The sequence below is a fragment of the Taudactylus pleione genome, unplaced genomic scaffold (assembly GCF_031769625.1).
Source record: "Taudactylus pleione unplaced genomic scaffold, aTauple2 ptg000136l, whole genome shotgun sequence".
In the NCBI taxonomy this organism is placed as follows: domain Eukaryota; kingdom Metazoa; phylum Chordata; class Amphibia; order Anura; family Myobatrachidae; genus Taudactylus; species Taudactylus pleione.
In genome coordinates, this window is record NW_028284538.1 from 3023427 (window position 1) to 3039844 (window position 16418).

General features: G+C 49.5%; 1 protein-coding gene across 3 annotated transcripts in view; it reads right to left on the minus strand.

The window, feature by feature from the left end:
* The window catches only part of FTSJ3 (FtsJ RNA 2'-O-methyltransferase 3), a 73428-nt gene that overhangs the window by 41609 nt on the left and 15401 nt on the right, over positions 1-16418 (minus strand). For all 3 annotated transcript variants that reach the window (XM_088473502.1, XM_088473500.1, XM_088473501.1), the window contains exons 4-5: positions 9296-9342; positions 9128-9207 (exon numbers count right to left, since the gene is read on the minus strand). In XM_088473502.1, the coding sequence (XP_088329628.1) occupies positions 9128-9207; positions 9296-9342 (127 nt within the window). The remainder of the gene's footprint in view (positions 1-9127; positions 9208-9295; positions 9343-16418) is intronic.

Below are 16418 nucleotides of genomic sequence, written 5' to 3' on the forward strand. Positions count from 1 at the left end.
GATACCAGCAGATACAATATTTCATATTACATAGAGTATATATGACACCCGTCCGATTAATGAAAATAGGGGGTAAGATAGACTCAAAGAGCCAAATGTAATAGGGTGTCAGTTTTGGTAAATTGCGAGTTTGGTGGTAAACTTGCAATTTTTCACAACTCTCCAATGTAATAGGGTGTCAGTTCACTAAAACTCGCATTTTTCAGAGTTACTAAAATTCCCCATTCTCAAACTCGCATCCAGATGTTTTCACTTTGAAAACAATCAACTCGCCCAATGTAATAGAGTGTCTCTTTTAGACTCGCAAAAAAAAAGATTACCAAAAGTCCCCAAATATTAGACCTGCTTCAGGATAGCGAGTATATCCTGAGCAGGTCAGATTAACATAGAAACGTCCACATATCCATGAGATACGTGCATGTTTCTTGTGTACTTATGTAAAAGGTTGTAAATGTAAAAATATGAGATATGGTAAGAACTTACCCTTGTTATCTCTATTTCTACGAAGTCCATAGGGCTCCACAGGATACCTTGGGGGATAGGTGTGACGTCAGTCGCTGGGCACCATAGAGTTAAGCTTTTCAGCCTCCCAGGATGCACTAGGGTCCCCCTCCTATACCCCGCCCCCGAGCCAAGGCACCTCAGTTAGTTATCAAGCCATAGGCCGGAGGAGGAGAAGGAAGAGAGAGAAAAAAGATCTGGACACATACAAGAATCACATTCTCACCAGAGGGAGACAGAAAACCGGTGACCAGAGCAAAGCCCATCTGCAGTACAGGTGCGACAGGGCGGGAGTCCTGTGGAACCCTATGGACTTCGTAGAAATAGAGATAACAAGGGTAAGTTCTTACCATATCTCATATTTTCTACTTCAGGGTCCATAGTGTATCCACAGGATACCTTGGGGATGTCCCAAAGCAGTATCCTTTAAGGGTGGGGACGCTCCTGTGCAGAAAGGAGAATCCGCCGCCCGAAGGAAGCATCCTGAGAGGCGAAGATGTCAAACCTGTAATACCTCACAAAGGTATGGACAGAGGACCACGTAGCAGCCTTGCAGATCTGAACTGCCGAGGCACCACGTCGAGCTGCCCACGAAGGACCCACAGACCTAGTGGAATGAGCCTTCAGAGAAGGAGGAACCGGTAGGCCTTCATGAAGATAAGCTTCAGAAATAGCCATACGGATCCAGGCTGCCAAAGTTTGCTTTGAAGCAGGCCAACCCTTTTTACGGAAGCCATAGAGGACAAACAAAGCGTCCGACTTCCTAAACGAAGAAGTGCGGTCAACATAAGTCCTTAAGGCCCGCACAACATCCAAAGAGGCCTCACCCACGGAAAGACCCGGTGAGTTAAAAGGCCGGAACAACGATTTCCTCGTTAACATGAAACTGGGAAACAACTTTGGGAAGAAACTCGGGCCGAGTGCGGAGCACTGCCCTGTTCCCATGAAAAACCAAGAAAGGGGGTCTACAAGAAAGAGCCCCTAACTCAGAAACTCGTCTGGCCGAAGCAATAGCCAGAAGGAAAGCAGTCTTAGCTGTTAGCCATTTAAGATCCACTGAGCCCAGTGGTTTAAACGGCGGTCCTTGGAGAGCCCTCAGGACCACAGCCAAATCCCAAGGCGCAACAGGTGGAACAAAGGGCGGCTGAATGCGGAGAACACCTTGCATAAAGGTGCGCACATCCGGGATTGTAGCAATCCTACGGTGAAACCAGACAGATAGGGCCGAAACCTGTACCTTCAAAGAAGCAAGGCGAAGCCCATGATCTAGTCCCGCTTGCAGGAAGGCGAGAATCCGAGACAGACGAAACTCCCGCGGTGCACAACCTCTTGGTCGACACCACCGGAAGAACGTATGCCACACGCGATGGTATATCCTCGCGGAAGACGGTTTCCGAGCTCGCAACATGGTACGCACCACAGAGCTGGAAAACCCCCGGGACCTCAGCATGGCCGTCTCAACAGCCACGCCGTCAAAGACAGCTGAGTCAGGTCCGGGTGAAGACAAGGACCTTGAGACAGAAGGTCCGGTCGTAGCGGCAACCGCAGAGGACTGTCCACGGACAGACCCTGAAGGTCTGAGAACCAGTGCCGTCTGGGCCACGCGGGAGCTATCAACAGGAGCGTCCCTCCTTCCTGTTTGAATTTCCGGATTACCCGTGGAAGAAGGGAGACCGGAGGGAACAGGTATGCGAACCGGAACGTCCACCGGACGGACAGAGCATCCACCAGAGACGCCCCTTCGTCTCTTGTGCGAGACCCGTACACCGGCAACTTGTTGTTGTGCCGGGACGCCATGTTGTCGATCTCTGGAAGACCCCACCTGTCCACCAGCAGTTGAAAAACGTCCGGGTGCAGGGACCATTCCCCCGGATGAACGTCCTGGCGACTTAGAAAGTCCGCCTCCCAATTTAGCACTCCCGGGATGAAGACCGCTGATATGGCCGGAAGATTGCGCTCCGCCCAAACCAGGATCCGAGAGACCTCTGCGAGAGCCGCCCGACTGCGAGTTCCTCCTTGCCTGTTTATGTAGGCCACGGTGGTAGCGTTGTCCGACTGGACCTGCAACGGGTGACCCTTGAGAAACCGATGTGCCTGCTGGAGAGCATCGAAGACTGCACGGAGTTCCAAGATATTTATTGGAAGCTCCGCTTCTGTCGGCGTCCACCTGCCCTGGAACAAGTGTGGACCCGAAACTGCTCCCCAGCCCCGAAGACTGGCGTCCGTTGTCAACAGGACCCAATTTGGAACCAAGAACGGACGTCCCTTGTTAAGGTGGGTCGTCTGTAACCACCACGCAAGGGACAGGCGAACCTCCGGGGTGAGCACAATGGTCTGGGACTTCAGAGACTGAGGCAGCCCGTTCCACTTGGACAGGATCAGGTGCTGCAGAGGTCTGGAGTGAAACTGGGCATATTCCACCATGTCGAACACCGACTCCATGGAGCCCAGTAACCTCATCGCCGAGTGTAGGGACACCCGGCGGCTGTGCAGACAACTGCGCACCCTTGACTGTAAAGCAGAGATCTTGTCCTCCGTCACGAAGATCCTTTGCTGTCCCGAGTCCAATAAGGCTCCAAGATGCAGAATCCTCCGAGACGGGATTAGAGTGGACTTCTGCCAGTTGATTAGCCAGCCGTGCCGTTGCAGCAGTGCAATGGTCAGGTCCAAGTGTCGTAACAGGAGCTCTGGAGATCCTACCACCAATAACAGGTCGTCCAAGTACGGCAACATGCGGACTCCTTGCAGCCGCAGAGAAGCCGCCATGACCGCCATCACCTTGGTGAAAACACGTGGTGCTGTCGCCAGGCCAAAAGGTAACGCCCGAAACTGGAAGTGTTCGCTGCGGATTGCAAACCTGAGGAACTGTTGATGGCGCAAAAGAATAGGGACATGCAGGTAAGCGTCCTGTATGTCCAATGACACCATGTAGTCCCCAGGTTCCAGCGCCAGAATGATGGACCGTAGGGTCTCCATACGAAACTTCGGAACCCGCAAAGACTTGTTGAGTGCTTTGAGGTTGAGAATCGGACGATACGACCCATTGGGTTTCTGTACCAAAAATAGATTTGAATAGAAACCCTGGCCCCTCTGGGGGAATGGAACAGGCACTATAACTCCAGCCTGGAGCGTAGTGTGCAATACCTTCCGCAGCTCCGTAGCCTTGTTCCGGTCTGATGGTAGACCCGTGGTGAAGAATCGAGCCGGGGGTCTGTGCCGGAAGGAGAGGGCGTATCCGTGGGAAACCACCTCCAGAACCCAAGTGTCTGTCGTAGTGGCCGACCAACACTGGGCGAACTGCAGCAGGCGACCTCCCACCCTGGGATCCCCCAAAGGGAGGCCCGGACCGTCAGGCCGCAGGCTTGTCATCTGGCTTGGGGGCCGGACGTCTGGTACTCCATGCCTGGTTCCGGGGCTTGGCCGATTTCTTAGGGCCAGCCTGTCGAGGAATCGACTGTGGTTTGGGCCTGCCCTAGGCCCTAGATGACCGAAAGAACGATGGTCCAGAACCAGAAGGAGCAGCGGCCGACGGGAGACAAGCCGGTTTGGCTGCCGCCAGCGTGGCCACAATCTTATCCAGATCCGGACCGAAGAGAACTTCTCCGGTAAACGGCAACGCCTCCAGACCCTTTTTGGAATCTGCGTCCGCCTTCCAGGATCGCAGCCACAAGGTGCGACGAGCAGCCACCGCTGCTGAAGAAATTCTAGACACCAGAGTACTAATGTCTAGGGCCGCCTCGTTGATATAAGTGGCCGAATCACGGAGATTACCAATCAACTCCGCCTGTTCGGCCGGACAGTCGGAATCAAAAGAAGCCTCTAATGAATCCGCCCAGCGCTCCATTGCTCTGGCAACCCAGCAAATGGCCATAGCCGGCCGTGCTGCCCCCCCCGCAAGGGAATAAGCGGACTTCAGGCAGATCTCCACCTTGCGGTCCGTAGCATCCTTAAGGGAGGACATAGATGGCATCGGCAATGTGGCACTACGGACAAGACGGGTCACTTGAGAATCCACCTGTGGAGGGGATTCCCACTTTGCAAAATAATTATCTGCGAACGGATAAGCCACCGCCAGGCGTCTCTGCGGCTGGTATCTTTTGCCAGGCTGTTTCCACGCTTCCTCTAAATGGTCCACCAACTGACCCGAAAGAGGAAAGACTGTGGCATCGCCCTTCACATCTTTGAAAAAGGCATACTTAGATTTAGCCACTGGGGGAACTTCGTCCTCAATCACCAAGGCTGTGCGGACCGCCCGAATAAGTCCAGGAATATATACTTTGGACTTAGCATCAGCGTCCTTAGTATGGAGAGGTTCCTGATCGTAAGGATCCAGAATCTCCCCATCATCAGACGTCCCCTCGTCATCCTCATAAGGAGCCGACAGAGACGCCACCGGCCGTTTATGCGGCCGCATCACAGACTCCCCTTGCAACACATCCGACAAGTGCTGTACAGAACTCGTCAGGGAGTTAACCCACGCTGGCTCCTGAGAAACCGGGAGCGGGGAAATAGGGAGACTGTGGGGTACCACCAATTGTCGTGGAAAACCCTGCATGGGTGACGACACCACTGACTGCTGGGATAAACCCATCAGTGTAAACGCGGGCTGCGGAGTTAACTGGCCCACTAAGGCTGTAAGCGCCTGAGCGAAACAAGCCCAGGGCGGCTCCTGTACCGGTGCTGTAACCGTAAGAGGCCGCGCCATGGACAAACACTGCCGGCAAAGGCCCTCCGCACTACCCTCTCCCTCCGCTAACAGTACTTTACAAGTAGTACACTGTAGCCGGAGGGGAAAATCACTTTCGGACATGATGGCACCACGTATGTGACCTCTCTCACCAATTATAACTTAAATAGGCGAGAGACCACCCTGCAGCACCGCACCGCACGGGCTTAGCAGAAAGAACAGGGACAGTAATAAAGCTGACAGTTTAGAGAAAAGTTACAGGCAGCAGCGCTAGCACAGTCACATACAATGCAAAGAAAATCAATTCCTGCACTAACAGCGCTGATCACTCAACTACGCAGACACAGGGCCTGGTAGGATACAGCGCTGCATACACAGACCTGACCACAGCGGAGGAGAGGTATGCGGGGGGACCCAGACCACGATGCTTCCGTCCAGCGCTTCCAGCAGCGTTCACCATGCGTTCTGGAGAAGATGGCCGCCGAGGAGCAGAGAGGAGGCTGGCCTGGGGGAGGAGCGCTGCCACAGGACCAGTCGGCAGCGTGCAGAGAGGGCTGTGTGCAGCGGGGGAGGCGCCGGCTGTGAGACAGGGAAGGCGCGCTCCCCTGGCATGCATTTAACCCCTGGGACGCCGCAGCGCTACCGCTCTGCTGCGGTCCGCTGTCCCAGGGGGTAGTGGAAAGCGCAGGTTGGTCGCCTGGCTCCACGCTGCAGCCAGTCCCCAGGGAGCCCCCTGCCTGGGGACTTAGGACCATGTGACCAGCGGGGACCCACCGCGGGCCCCCGCTGCTTACCTTTGTCCCCCTTGGATCCGGCCATGGTCCGGAACATCTGGGGTCACCGCTAGCTGTGACCCCAGATGCTCACCAGCATCCCCGGATCGGTACCGGCGTTCTGGTACCGGCGGGGGTGTAGGGAAGACAGCATGGCCGTCAGGACTGACTGTCCATGCTGTACATCCAGATGTGCAGCCACAGCTGCACTGAAGAAAGCTTCAGGGGCTCTTCTAGCCCCCACTCCGGCCGGGCACCAAACTAAACTGAGGTGCCTTGGCTCGGGGGCGGGGTATAGGAGGGGGACCCTAGTGCATCCTGGGAGGCTGAAAAGCTTAACTCTATGGTGCCCAGCGACTGACGTCACACCTATACCCCAAGGTATCTTGTGGATACCCTATGGACCCTGAAGTAGAAAAAAATAAAATAAAAAAAATGACGTGCACCCCCTCCCCAAAAGCATAACCAGCCCCGGGCTTTATAAAGCCTGTTCTGGTTCTAAAAATACAGGGGCCAAAATGCGTAGGGGGCCCCTGTATATAAAGTACCAGCACAGGGCTTTGTTGAGCTGGTTCCAGAAAATCAGGAGATAAAACGAGCAGGGGTCCCCTGAAAATTCCAAAACCAGCACCGAACTCTGTCTAGCGGGGGGATAATGCCACAGCCAAGGAAAACCTTTCACCGGTTTCCCCGGCCAAAGCATTATCCCTGACCGCTATTCAGTCCAGGCAGGGGATCCCTGAGGAGTTGGGTACCCCCCCCCCCCAATAAAGGAATACCCCTCTCCACGGCACCCCAGGCCTAGACTGATAGCCCGGGGCTATCCCCAGCACCCTAGGGCGGTGGGTGCCGGGTTAGTGTTAGTGATTTGTGTAAAAGCAAAGTTTCAATATTGTCTTTAGTTTTAGAACCACAAGTACCAGCAAGCCTCCCCCGCATGCTGGTATTTGGAGAACCACAAATACCAGCATGCGGGGCATTACGGGCCCACTGGCACTTGTAGTTCCACAACTAAAGAAATAGGTAAATAAAAAAACAGACACCGTGAATGTAAAATTTTAATAAAACATACATGCACACTCACACATACTCACGTAGTATCCGAAGTAATCCAAAGGGGTACCTGAAAAAAAAATCCATACTCACCTCTCCTATGCGTAGATCGCGTCCTCTTGTCCAAGTAGGCAATCCAGGGGTTAAAAAAAAAACAAAAAAAAACCACGCAAGATTCCAATCTTTGCTCCGCGTAAATGAACAGGGCACACGTGTGCCCCTTCATTGAAGAGGCCGCCAGCCAATCAGGGAGCATCTCCGTTGGAGCAGCTCCCTGATTGGCTGAATGCGGTCAGCCTGTGTCTCCCATAGACTTCTATGGTGAGAATTCACCATTGAAGTCTATGCTGGGAACCGCAACGTAGCCGCAAGGTTAATTCAGGTTAATCTTGTGGTTACATCAATGATACAATGTCACGACTTGTTGTGGCTTCTCTGTCTTCTTCTCCTTACTTTCCAGCTCCCCTAGGGCACAGTTTAGACTATATAGAGGGGGAGGAGCTAGCCACCATTCAAGTTTTTTATTAAAAGGTGCCAGCTCCCGGTTAGCCCACTTATATACCCCACTGTACTGAGGCTCCAGTGTCCCCTAGTGGATGAAGGAGAAATGGCACCTGCCACTCCCCCATAAACCAAATCTGGGCCTTTCTGACACGATCCAACCTCAGTTACCTTAAGCTGGGAGCCACCAGTAGCCATACTGCACTGCAGAAGCACTCAAGAGGACTAGATGCAGCAAAAACTACCCAAAAGGAGAGAAAGTGGGCAAGAGAAAGGAAAGGTAGATGCCCCGTAATATGGATATCACGGAGCACGGCGTACAATAAGAATGTAACAAGCAATGAACTGTTTTAGAAGAACACCATGAACAAAAAACACAATTCTGAAAGATAAAGTCCCAGTGCTACACGAAAGGGTAGGGACCCAAGTAAGAACACACTTCCTATTTGCCACAAGTTACACAAGGTAGCAGAGTGCGGTTATCCAAGACCTTATCAGTGTGGTTTAAACTATATTTTTTTTTATATATGTACTATCAGCTTCTTCTGCATATGGTTGAACCTAAAGTTCAAAATGTCCAGAACAGATCTTATCTTCTGCCCTCCACCCTAAGTCACCAACTCCTCTTAAATCCCCCTCATCATCACTAACACCATAATTTCCTCTGTCTTCCAACCCTAATGCTTTAGTGTCACACCTGACTCCGCCCTCTGCTTTATTCCTCACAACCAGTCTCTTTCCCAGTCTTGTCACCTCCACCTTATAAATATTGCCAGAATACGCCCTCTTTCCTTCCTCATTCTCACATCATCACCACCATCCACAGCAATCCTTATCTGGCACCCCTTTCACCTTACACACCAATGTATCTTAAATCTGTGCCAAGACTTAGCTTCTTCTCTTGCCACTCCACATCTGCAAACCCCTACATTGGCTACGGTCTCCTTCAAAACACAATACAAATTACTTACTCACCATCCCTTACCAGCACTACCTCCTCCTACACAGATCTCATCACTAAATAAATACTGTCCTTGAATCCATTTTATATCTCTATCCGACCTTCACCCTGCCGCTGGTAAGCAGCCATCACTCCCACCTATCAGGCTTCTCCTGTGCTGCTACCCACTTATGGAATTCCTTACCATGCCTGATCAGACTCTCCCGCAGCCTACACACGTTAATCGCTCTTAGGCCTCACCCTGCTCCTACCTATATGGTCTACACTGGTGTACCCTCACCACTGCCAAAACTCCCCACCCTGTATTACCCTCATGTAAGCTACCAGAATGGTACGCAGTCATAATGTCACCAAGATCATCATCAACAATGTTCTTATAATCCCGACATCACAATGTCGGCCCAAGTAAAATGCTAATTAGAGCATTTTAACAGTGTCGGCAGTATAACTGCAAACATGCTGCTTTCACACCAGACAGCTTTCATGTCTGCATTTATTCGGTCTACCTAGTATGGCCACGTATTATTTCCCCACCGCCTGGTACTGCATAGCACTGTGGTGGATTAGACATGGAATATAATAATAATAAAACAGACCAAAGCTACTGTTAAGAAAGTAGGAAGTGTCTTGCAAAAATGCACATTTGATCACCTGTTTGCAGGAGTCACTGGTTATATCCTCTTGTATAGTCACAACATTGGGAATTGGCTTAATAGGTACCAGATCAATCCCTGAAAGAAAGACAAAAAAAAAGCATGAAAATAACTGGAGGAAACATGGCCTCTTACCTTATCTCCTCTGCTCCCTAATTCCACTCACCAATTATAAGACTGGAGACTGGCATAAACTTTGAGGAAACCTGGAGCCTAAAATATAAAAGGAGGGAATAAGGAAGTTCCATAAACAAAAGCAGACACATATGTATGTCAGTGGTGTAAGGGAGGGGGGGGGGTGCCAGGCAGGGCACGTGCCCTGGGGCCCTTTGAAGCACCGCCGGCCAGGTCAGTGTTTAGTGCGGACCGTACATAGTAAAACAAACACACCGCTACCGGGTAGTACACTCAGTGACAGTGAGTGTACTACCCGGCGTCAGTGTGTTTTAGCAGCCAGTGAAAGTCAGACAGACTCTGGCTCCCGCAGTGGGTGAAGGGAAAGACGTCATGACGTCTCTCCCATAGTGCCAAGCTATGACGGCGACGGGCGCAGTAGCGAGGATTTGGCTAAGTATAATGTGTGACTGTGTTTTATGTGTACGGGGCACTGCAATAGGGGGCACTGCTACTGAGGACATTGCAAAAGGGGTACTACTATAGTGGGCATTCCATGAGGGGCTCTACATGTTCCCAGAGTGACGAGAAACAGTTGTGTGTCATGTTTACAAACATTTTTCAGTGGCCACGTCCCACATGCACATAGTGGGTGGGGGGGAGGGGTGCTCCATTTTTCATCTTTCCCTTGGCTTCAAATACCCTAGTTACGCCACTGATGTCTGTACATTAAGGCATTGCTTAATCCAACCGGAATATGTAAAATAAAGGTGCTGGTAGCGCTCCGCATGGCAGCTCTGCATGTCTGGTCTGATGCACCTGTCCCCTTTGCCCAGTAGACGGGCTCTTGCACCAGGTGCCTTTTGTTGGAACCAATGTCTAGATTTCATGATATTTTTTCTCTTAAAACATACAAGATACCGGTCATAATTTTTTAAGCCAAATTCTTGCGTGTGATCAGGGTAATGGAGAAGGCCTTTCACTTAAATGCACCACAGACCTCTGAACATTCTAGCCGACATCTCCTGTAGCCCATTTTCTACTATGAAGTAGGAGTTTGGCCGCTGGTTTGCAAAAACTCTGAAAATTAACCACCCAACTGATATTTTTTCCAAAAATGTTCCCAAATTGACATTTTTTTTTATTACCAAGTTACGTAAATCATAGCGATTAAAACCAGAGTGAATTCTGGAACATTTTTGGAAAATTGCTTTACACAATTGAAAGTGCCAGCTGCCATGAGCCCCTTAAGCTTGGCCTGCAGGAAGGTTGAAGATTATCTTTCCATGTCCATGGGTGGGTGATCCTAACCCTTTGTACCCAGGGTAGAGGGGCCCGGCAGGGTAAGATTAGCTCGGTGACTGCGAGAGGATTACCTTCCAGCATCCGACGGTGGGCTGACACTGTCGCATCAGATGCGAACGTATCAGGGAAATCCCAGCTTGACGTGGTGGCTTCTGATGCGACACCACCGGACAAGTAGTTATTTGCTTTCAAGCTGTTGTGATTCAGACAATAGGTGACTATAATGTTTCTGACGTAACCATATATACTATAACCACATGGACATCAACCTCTTTATTCAAAAGAGAAAAATGTTTATATTTGGGTTGACACGGCAGTGGATTCTGGGTAAATCTTACAGACAATGAGTTTAATTTACTTACTTTGGTCAAGGTCCGCAGTGCCAGGTCGTGGACGGCCATACTGGGAGCTGACTGCAATGGGTGGGTATGTTTGGGCCACACCTCTGGCTCCGCACCACCAGCGGCACGACCAAGAGCCAATTTCGGCTGCATACTACGGTCGCTGACCTCCGCAGACCAATCAGAACAGCCGTGCACTTGCAGCACACCAGCAACACGCTGATCCAGCTCACCAACAAACCTGCAGCTTCCAACCAATCTGCAACGGCCGCAACGTCGACCTACATCACCACAACAAAAAACCTACCGGTAGGTAAGTTCTGCCAAGACTCACACCAACACGCGGGACGCCGCACAGGTGTTCCAACCCACTCTGCAAATCCCCCCACCCCCCGAGACTTCCTAGACTGTCGACCATAGGTCCAGCAGGGGTGACGTGCAAGGTCACTGAACCGCACGGGAAGGAGCCCCCTAAAAGGGTCCACCTACCTCCCCAGTCTCATCACCAATCACTGAACCCCACCCACCTGCCCGGGATCTTAACAGAGCAGCATTGTGACTACTCAATAAAAGATTTTGCCCAGTGGGCGTGGCCTAACTGGCAGAGTGGACAGACGTGGCTTTATACAGCTCCTGCCTTACCTGTCCTTTATAGAGAAGAGCCTGCGTCTTACCCACTTGACACATCGCTGCTCAGACACCTGTGGGAGCCCACACCACCCTGGCTCCATAGCCCGGACTATTGGAGCGATTTGAGCCCCCTGCTCGATTGAGGCCTACTTCTCCCCCTGAAGCCGCGGCCTCGAGTTTGGAGCCTCCGTGGTCCGCGGGTTGTGCCTCCGCTAATGTTGCCGCTCCTGACCCCAGCTATCTTCCGGGGTGTGCCGCTACCTTCCTCCGTGGGGATCCTCCGGTGAGTGCCTCTCCCACTCCGTCTTATAAGCCCCCTGGACACCGCTTTAAGGAGCGCTATTTTAATCGCGGCTGCCGCCGCCGCTGGCTCCTGCTGGGCCCCGTGAAGTGACACATCAGCCCACAGCTCTTTCCCCTTTGAAGAGGCTTTAACACTGGGCTCTGCCCCACCGCCCTCCTTGGTGACCATTTAAGGGGGTCTTGCAAAGCCCTGCAGGCCGCACGGATGTGTCCCCCTGGCTACATGTACACAGCCTCCAGCCCCAACTGAAACCTATAACACCCCTCCCAGTCCATACTCACTATAAGTGTGGGTTGTTGTCTCCAGGGAGTCGTCTGCCTTAAGGAACATTCTGAAGAGATGACTGGGCCTTCTTTCTCTGTATAACCCTCTGTGGTGTCCGTTATCCTGTTTAACTTGTGCTGGACTCAGTAATTATTCTCCATTACAGTGTTCTCTGATCCAGTGATACTGGTGCTCCCCCCGGTGGTCATAGCTTTTATTGCATGCCATAACAGCACTTGGCAGTAGATTTATATTTTTCACCTTTGTCGACAACACTTTTGAGCGATATTTATGTAAAAAGGGCTCTTAACCACAATGACTGTCTCTAACATACTACCATGAAACAAGGCGTTATACATCCATAATGGCTATATAATAATCCCCTGGCCTCTGGGGGTTGGTGATCGACTGCCTCAACTTTTCATATGACATCGTAACATTTAAACGAACGTTTACTGCCTATCATTAACCTACATTTTCAGCTACCTATATGCCATGGGCAAAACCGGGAAATCTGCTCACAAGAAAGAGACTCCTCATCCTAGAACAGAACCATCTCAATCTAACCTACGTCCATTTCTCTTGCCAACTCCTGCTAAACAAGACTCTATCTCTGACTCAATAGCATCTTCACCAGATCCATCAAATCCTCCTAGCCCTATGTCAATGGAGACCCCAGCAATGCAATCCTCTGCGAAGTCCAACAATGACATACAAGAACTTCTGACATACGTCAAGACATTACCGAAAAAAGTCAGACATCCAAAATACTCTTCGTCAGGAATTGGCGTCTGTTAAGCAAGATCTTTCTTTACTGTCGGACCGCCTTACGTCCCTAGAAGATAGTCAAGAACACACAGATTCCTCTTTGTCTAAGTTGACAACAATAGTTGCCCAACAATCAAGGGAACTACTCTCGCTTAAAACCAGAATGGAAGACTTGGACAATCGTGGCCGAAGAAATAACATACGCGTCAGGGGCTTGCCTGAGGATGTCCTCCCCTCGAACTTAATCGATGCTTTAACAAAGATTTTCAATGAAATTCTCGGCAATAACCCAAACGACAAGCTACAATTTGACCGAGTACATCGAGCTTTGCGGCCGCGTGGCTCCTCATCCGACCGCCCGAGAGATGTAATCTGCCGATTACACTACTTTGCCCAAAAAGAGGAAATAATGCGGAAAGTCAGGCAACTAGATGGTGTGGATTTTAATGGCGATGTTATTCACATCTTTCAGGACTTATCGTGGCACACTCTGCAACAGCGCCGAGCTCTACGCCCACTGACTGATGAGTTGCGCAAACGCCAATTAAAGTACAGATGGGGATTCCCCTTCCACCTGCAGGTGACTCTCTCGGGCAAATCGCACACTCTCTATAACCCCTCTGACCTATTATCCTTTTGTTCTGCTCTGGGCCTTCCGAAAATTGAAACTCCTGATTGGAAAGAACCATTAGCTCAATGGGACTTGCCCTCAACTGAATCACGGCCTTCCTCTTGGCAGACGGTCAGGAATCCTCAACGTCGAAACAGGTTTTCCCCAGATCATTCCGCAGCAGAAGTTACCTGATTGTGTATTTCCATTTCCCTTTTCTAGGATAATGTTCACTATAGAGAGCTAATTTATATTTAATATTGACAGTGTTATATTTTCCCATAATGTAATGTTCACTAAACTTTAATATGTCTTGATGTTTATATCTAGAGTTTTATACCTTGCTAACCTTTGAGGTTGAAGTTGACACCAATCCCCTGTGCCCCCTCACCCGCTTAATGTATATTACTACTGAGACTTCGGACCATAATTGTTGTTCCGTGGTTTCAGTCGCGGGTTTTTCAGTATTGTTTATCTTGCATATCTTGTTAATGTCTGTTTTTCAATGTTGTTTTCTTTTTTTTTTCTTTGTTTTTTCTTTTTTTTCCCTTGGGTCTTTGAATGCCATTATTTCTTTGCCATCCATAATGTCCCTGCCTACTAAAATTTTAATCTCCTCCGTCAATGCCCGAGGATTAAATTCTCCAGAAAAGCGTTCTCAAATGTTGCGCGCTCTATGGGCAAATAGAGTTGATGTAGCACTGGTTCAGGAAACACATTTTAAAATTGCAGCGCGCCCTCAGTCTTTGTGTGATAGACATTATTCTGCTGCCTATTATAATAATAACCCAGAGGGGAAGTCGAAAGGCGTCGCAATTATTTTCTCACGCAAACTCCCCATTTCTGATGTAAACATACATAGATTGATTCCGGGTAGACTCCTCTTACTTACATGCCACATATATAATCAGGTCTTCACTTTCATCAATATTTATGCCCCCAACAAGGGCCAATATGATTTTCTCCGGTCTGCAATGGATATGGTTGACCCCCTACTTCAGGGTATTGTTCTTTTGGGAGGAGATCTTAACTGGTCCTTAGACCCCTCACTAGATATATCTAAGGATGCGCCTAGGTATCCCCTTGCTAAGTACAAAAAAGTCAAGACTTTGTTTCATAATTACCAACTGGCAGACTCCTGGAGGACATTATATCCCACGGGCCGTAACTACTCCTTTTATTCCCATCCTCACAACACATACTCTCGCCTGGACTATCTATTCCTCAGCCATAGACACCTCCACATGCTCGCTGAAGCTGACATTGGGCCAATAACATGGTCAGATCACGCTCCGGTCTCATTGACGTTGATCCTTCCACATTTTTCCTCTAAACAATGGACGTGGCGATTAAATGAATCCCTCTTACAGGACACATACTGTAAAGCCGAAATCGATACTGCGCTATCTGACTATATTACCCACAACGACTTACCAGAAACTTCCCCAATCTCAATATGGGAAGCGCACAAGTGCGTTATCCGTGGTAAGCTTATTCAATTGGGCTCCTATATTAAAAAACAAAAATCCGCACAGATTTCGACCCTTTTACAACAAATTAAATTACTAGAGGCGTCGCATAAACAAACCATGTCTAAAGAGGACTATCATAAGCTTATGGAATCTCGTAATATTCTTAGCAAATTACTTTCAAACAACATACAGTTGTCCGTTAAAAAGTGTAGAAGTCGCTTTTATCACTGGGGTAATAAGCCGGGACGTCTTTTGGCTAGAGCGCTGAGAGCCCAGCGAGCATGTGGATTCATACACACACTTAAGGATAGTGGGGGAAGGCCTCAAGTTGAAACCTCTAAACTTGCAAAATGCTTCCAACAATATTATTCTTCTCTTTATAACCTACCTAATACTAATCCTGTATCCTCTAATCCTCTTACTTCACAAAACGTTCTTGATTATTTGGCTTCCATTTCCTTTCCTACTATCTCACCTCTAGATAAGCTGGCGTTGGAGGTTCCATTCTCTGTGCGTGAGCTAGAGTTAGCATTAGCCTCTTCACCTACGGGAAAGTGCCCTGGCCCTGACGGCTTAACCATAGGTTATTACAAGAGTTTCCAGAATAAACTAATCCCTATGATGTTGAAGGCTTTCAACCATATCTCAGTGGAATCGCAATTTTCTAAACAATTCCTAGAGGCACACATCTCAGTCATCCCCAAAGCTGGTAAGGACCCCTCCCTGTGTTCGAGCTACAGACCCATTTCATTATTAAATATGGACCTTAAATTATATGCCAAGCTAATAGCTAATAGGCTAAACCCCCTCATTCCTCAGCTGATACATACTGACCAAGTCGGATTTGTTAAGGGACGGGAGGCACGTGATAATACCACAAAAGTCCTCAATTTGGTACACTTTGCTACTACTCAATCAAAGATCCCTATTATCCTACTCTCCACCGACGCTGAAAAAGCGTTTGATAGAATTAATTGGTCTTTTATGAGGTCTGTGCTGGTACACATGGGATTGGGTCCCGTGACACTGCATAGAATTCTGGCCCTTTATTCCTGTCCTTCGGCGAGGGTGAGGGTCAATGGTGAGCTGTCTGGATCTTTCTCCATACACAATGGCACGCGACAAGGCTGCCCTCTGTCGCCATTGATTTTCATCCTTTGCATGGAGGCTCTGGCCGGATCTATACGCGCCAATCCACTTATTTCTGGGATTATGGTAGGTGAACAGGAACACAAACTGGCTCTTTTTGCGGATGACCTATTGGCTACTGTTTCCCACCCGGTGACGTCTCTGCCTCACTTGATGCATGAGTTTGACCGTTTTGGAAAGTTGTCCAACTTTAAAATTAACTTCACAAAATTTTGGGCCTTAAATCTGTCTGCGCATGCTTCTGTAGTTTCGGGTTTGCAGTCGGCTTTCCCATTCCCTTGGCACCCTTCTCATATTACCTACCTAGGGGTTAAAATTCCTAAAAACATGTC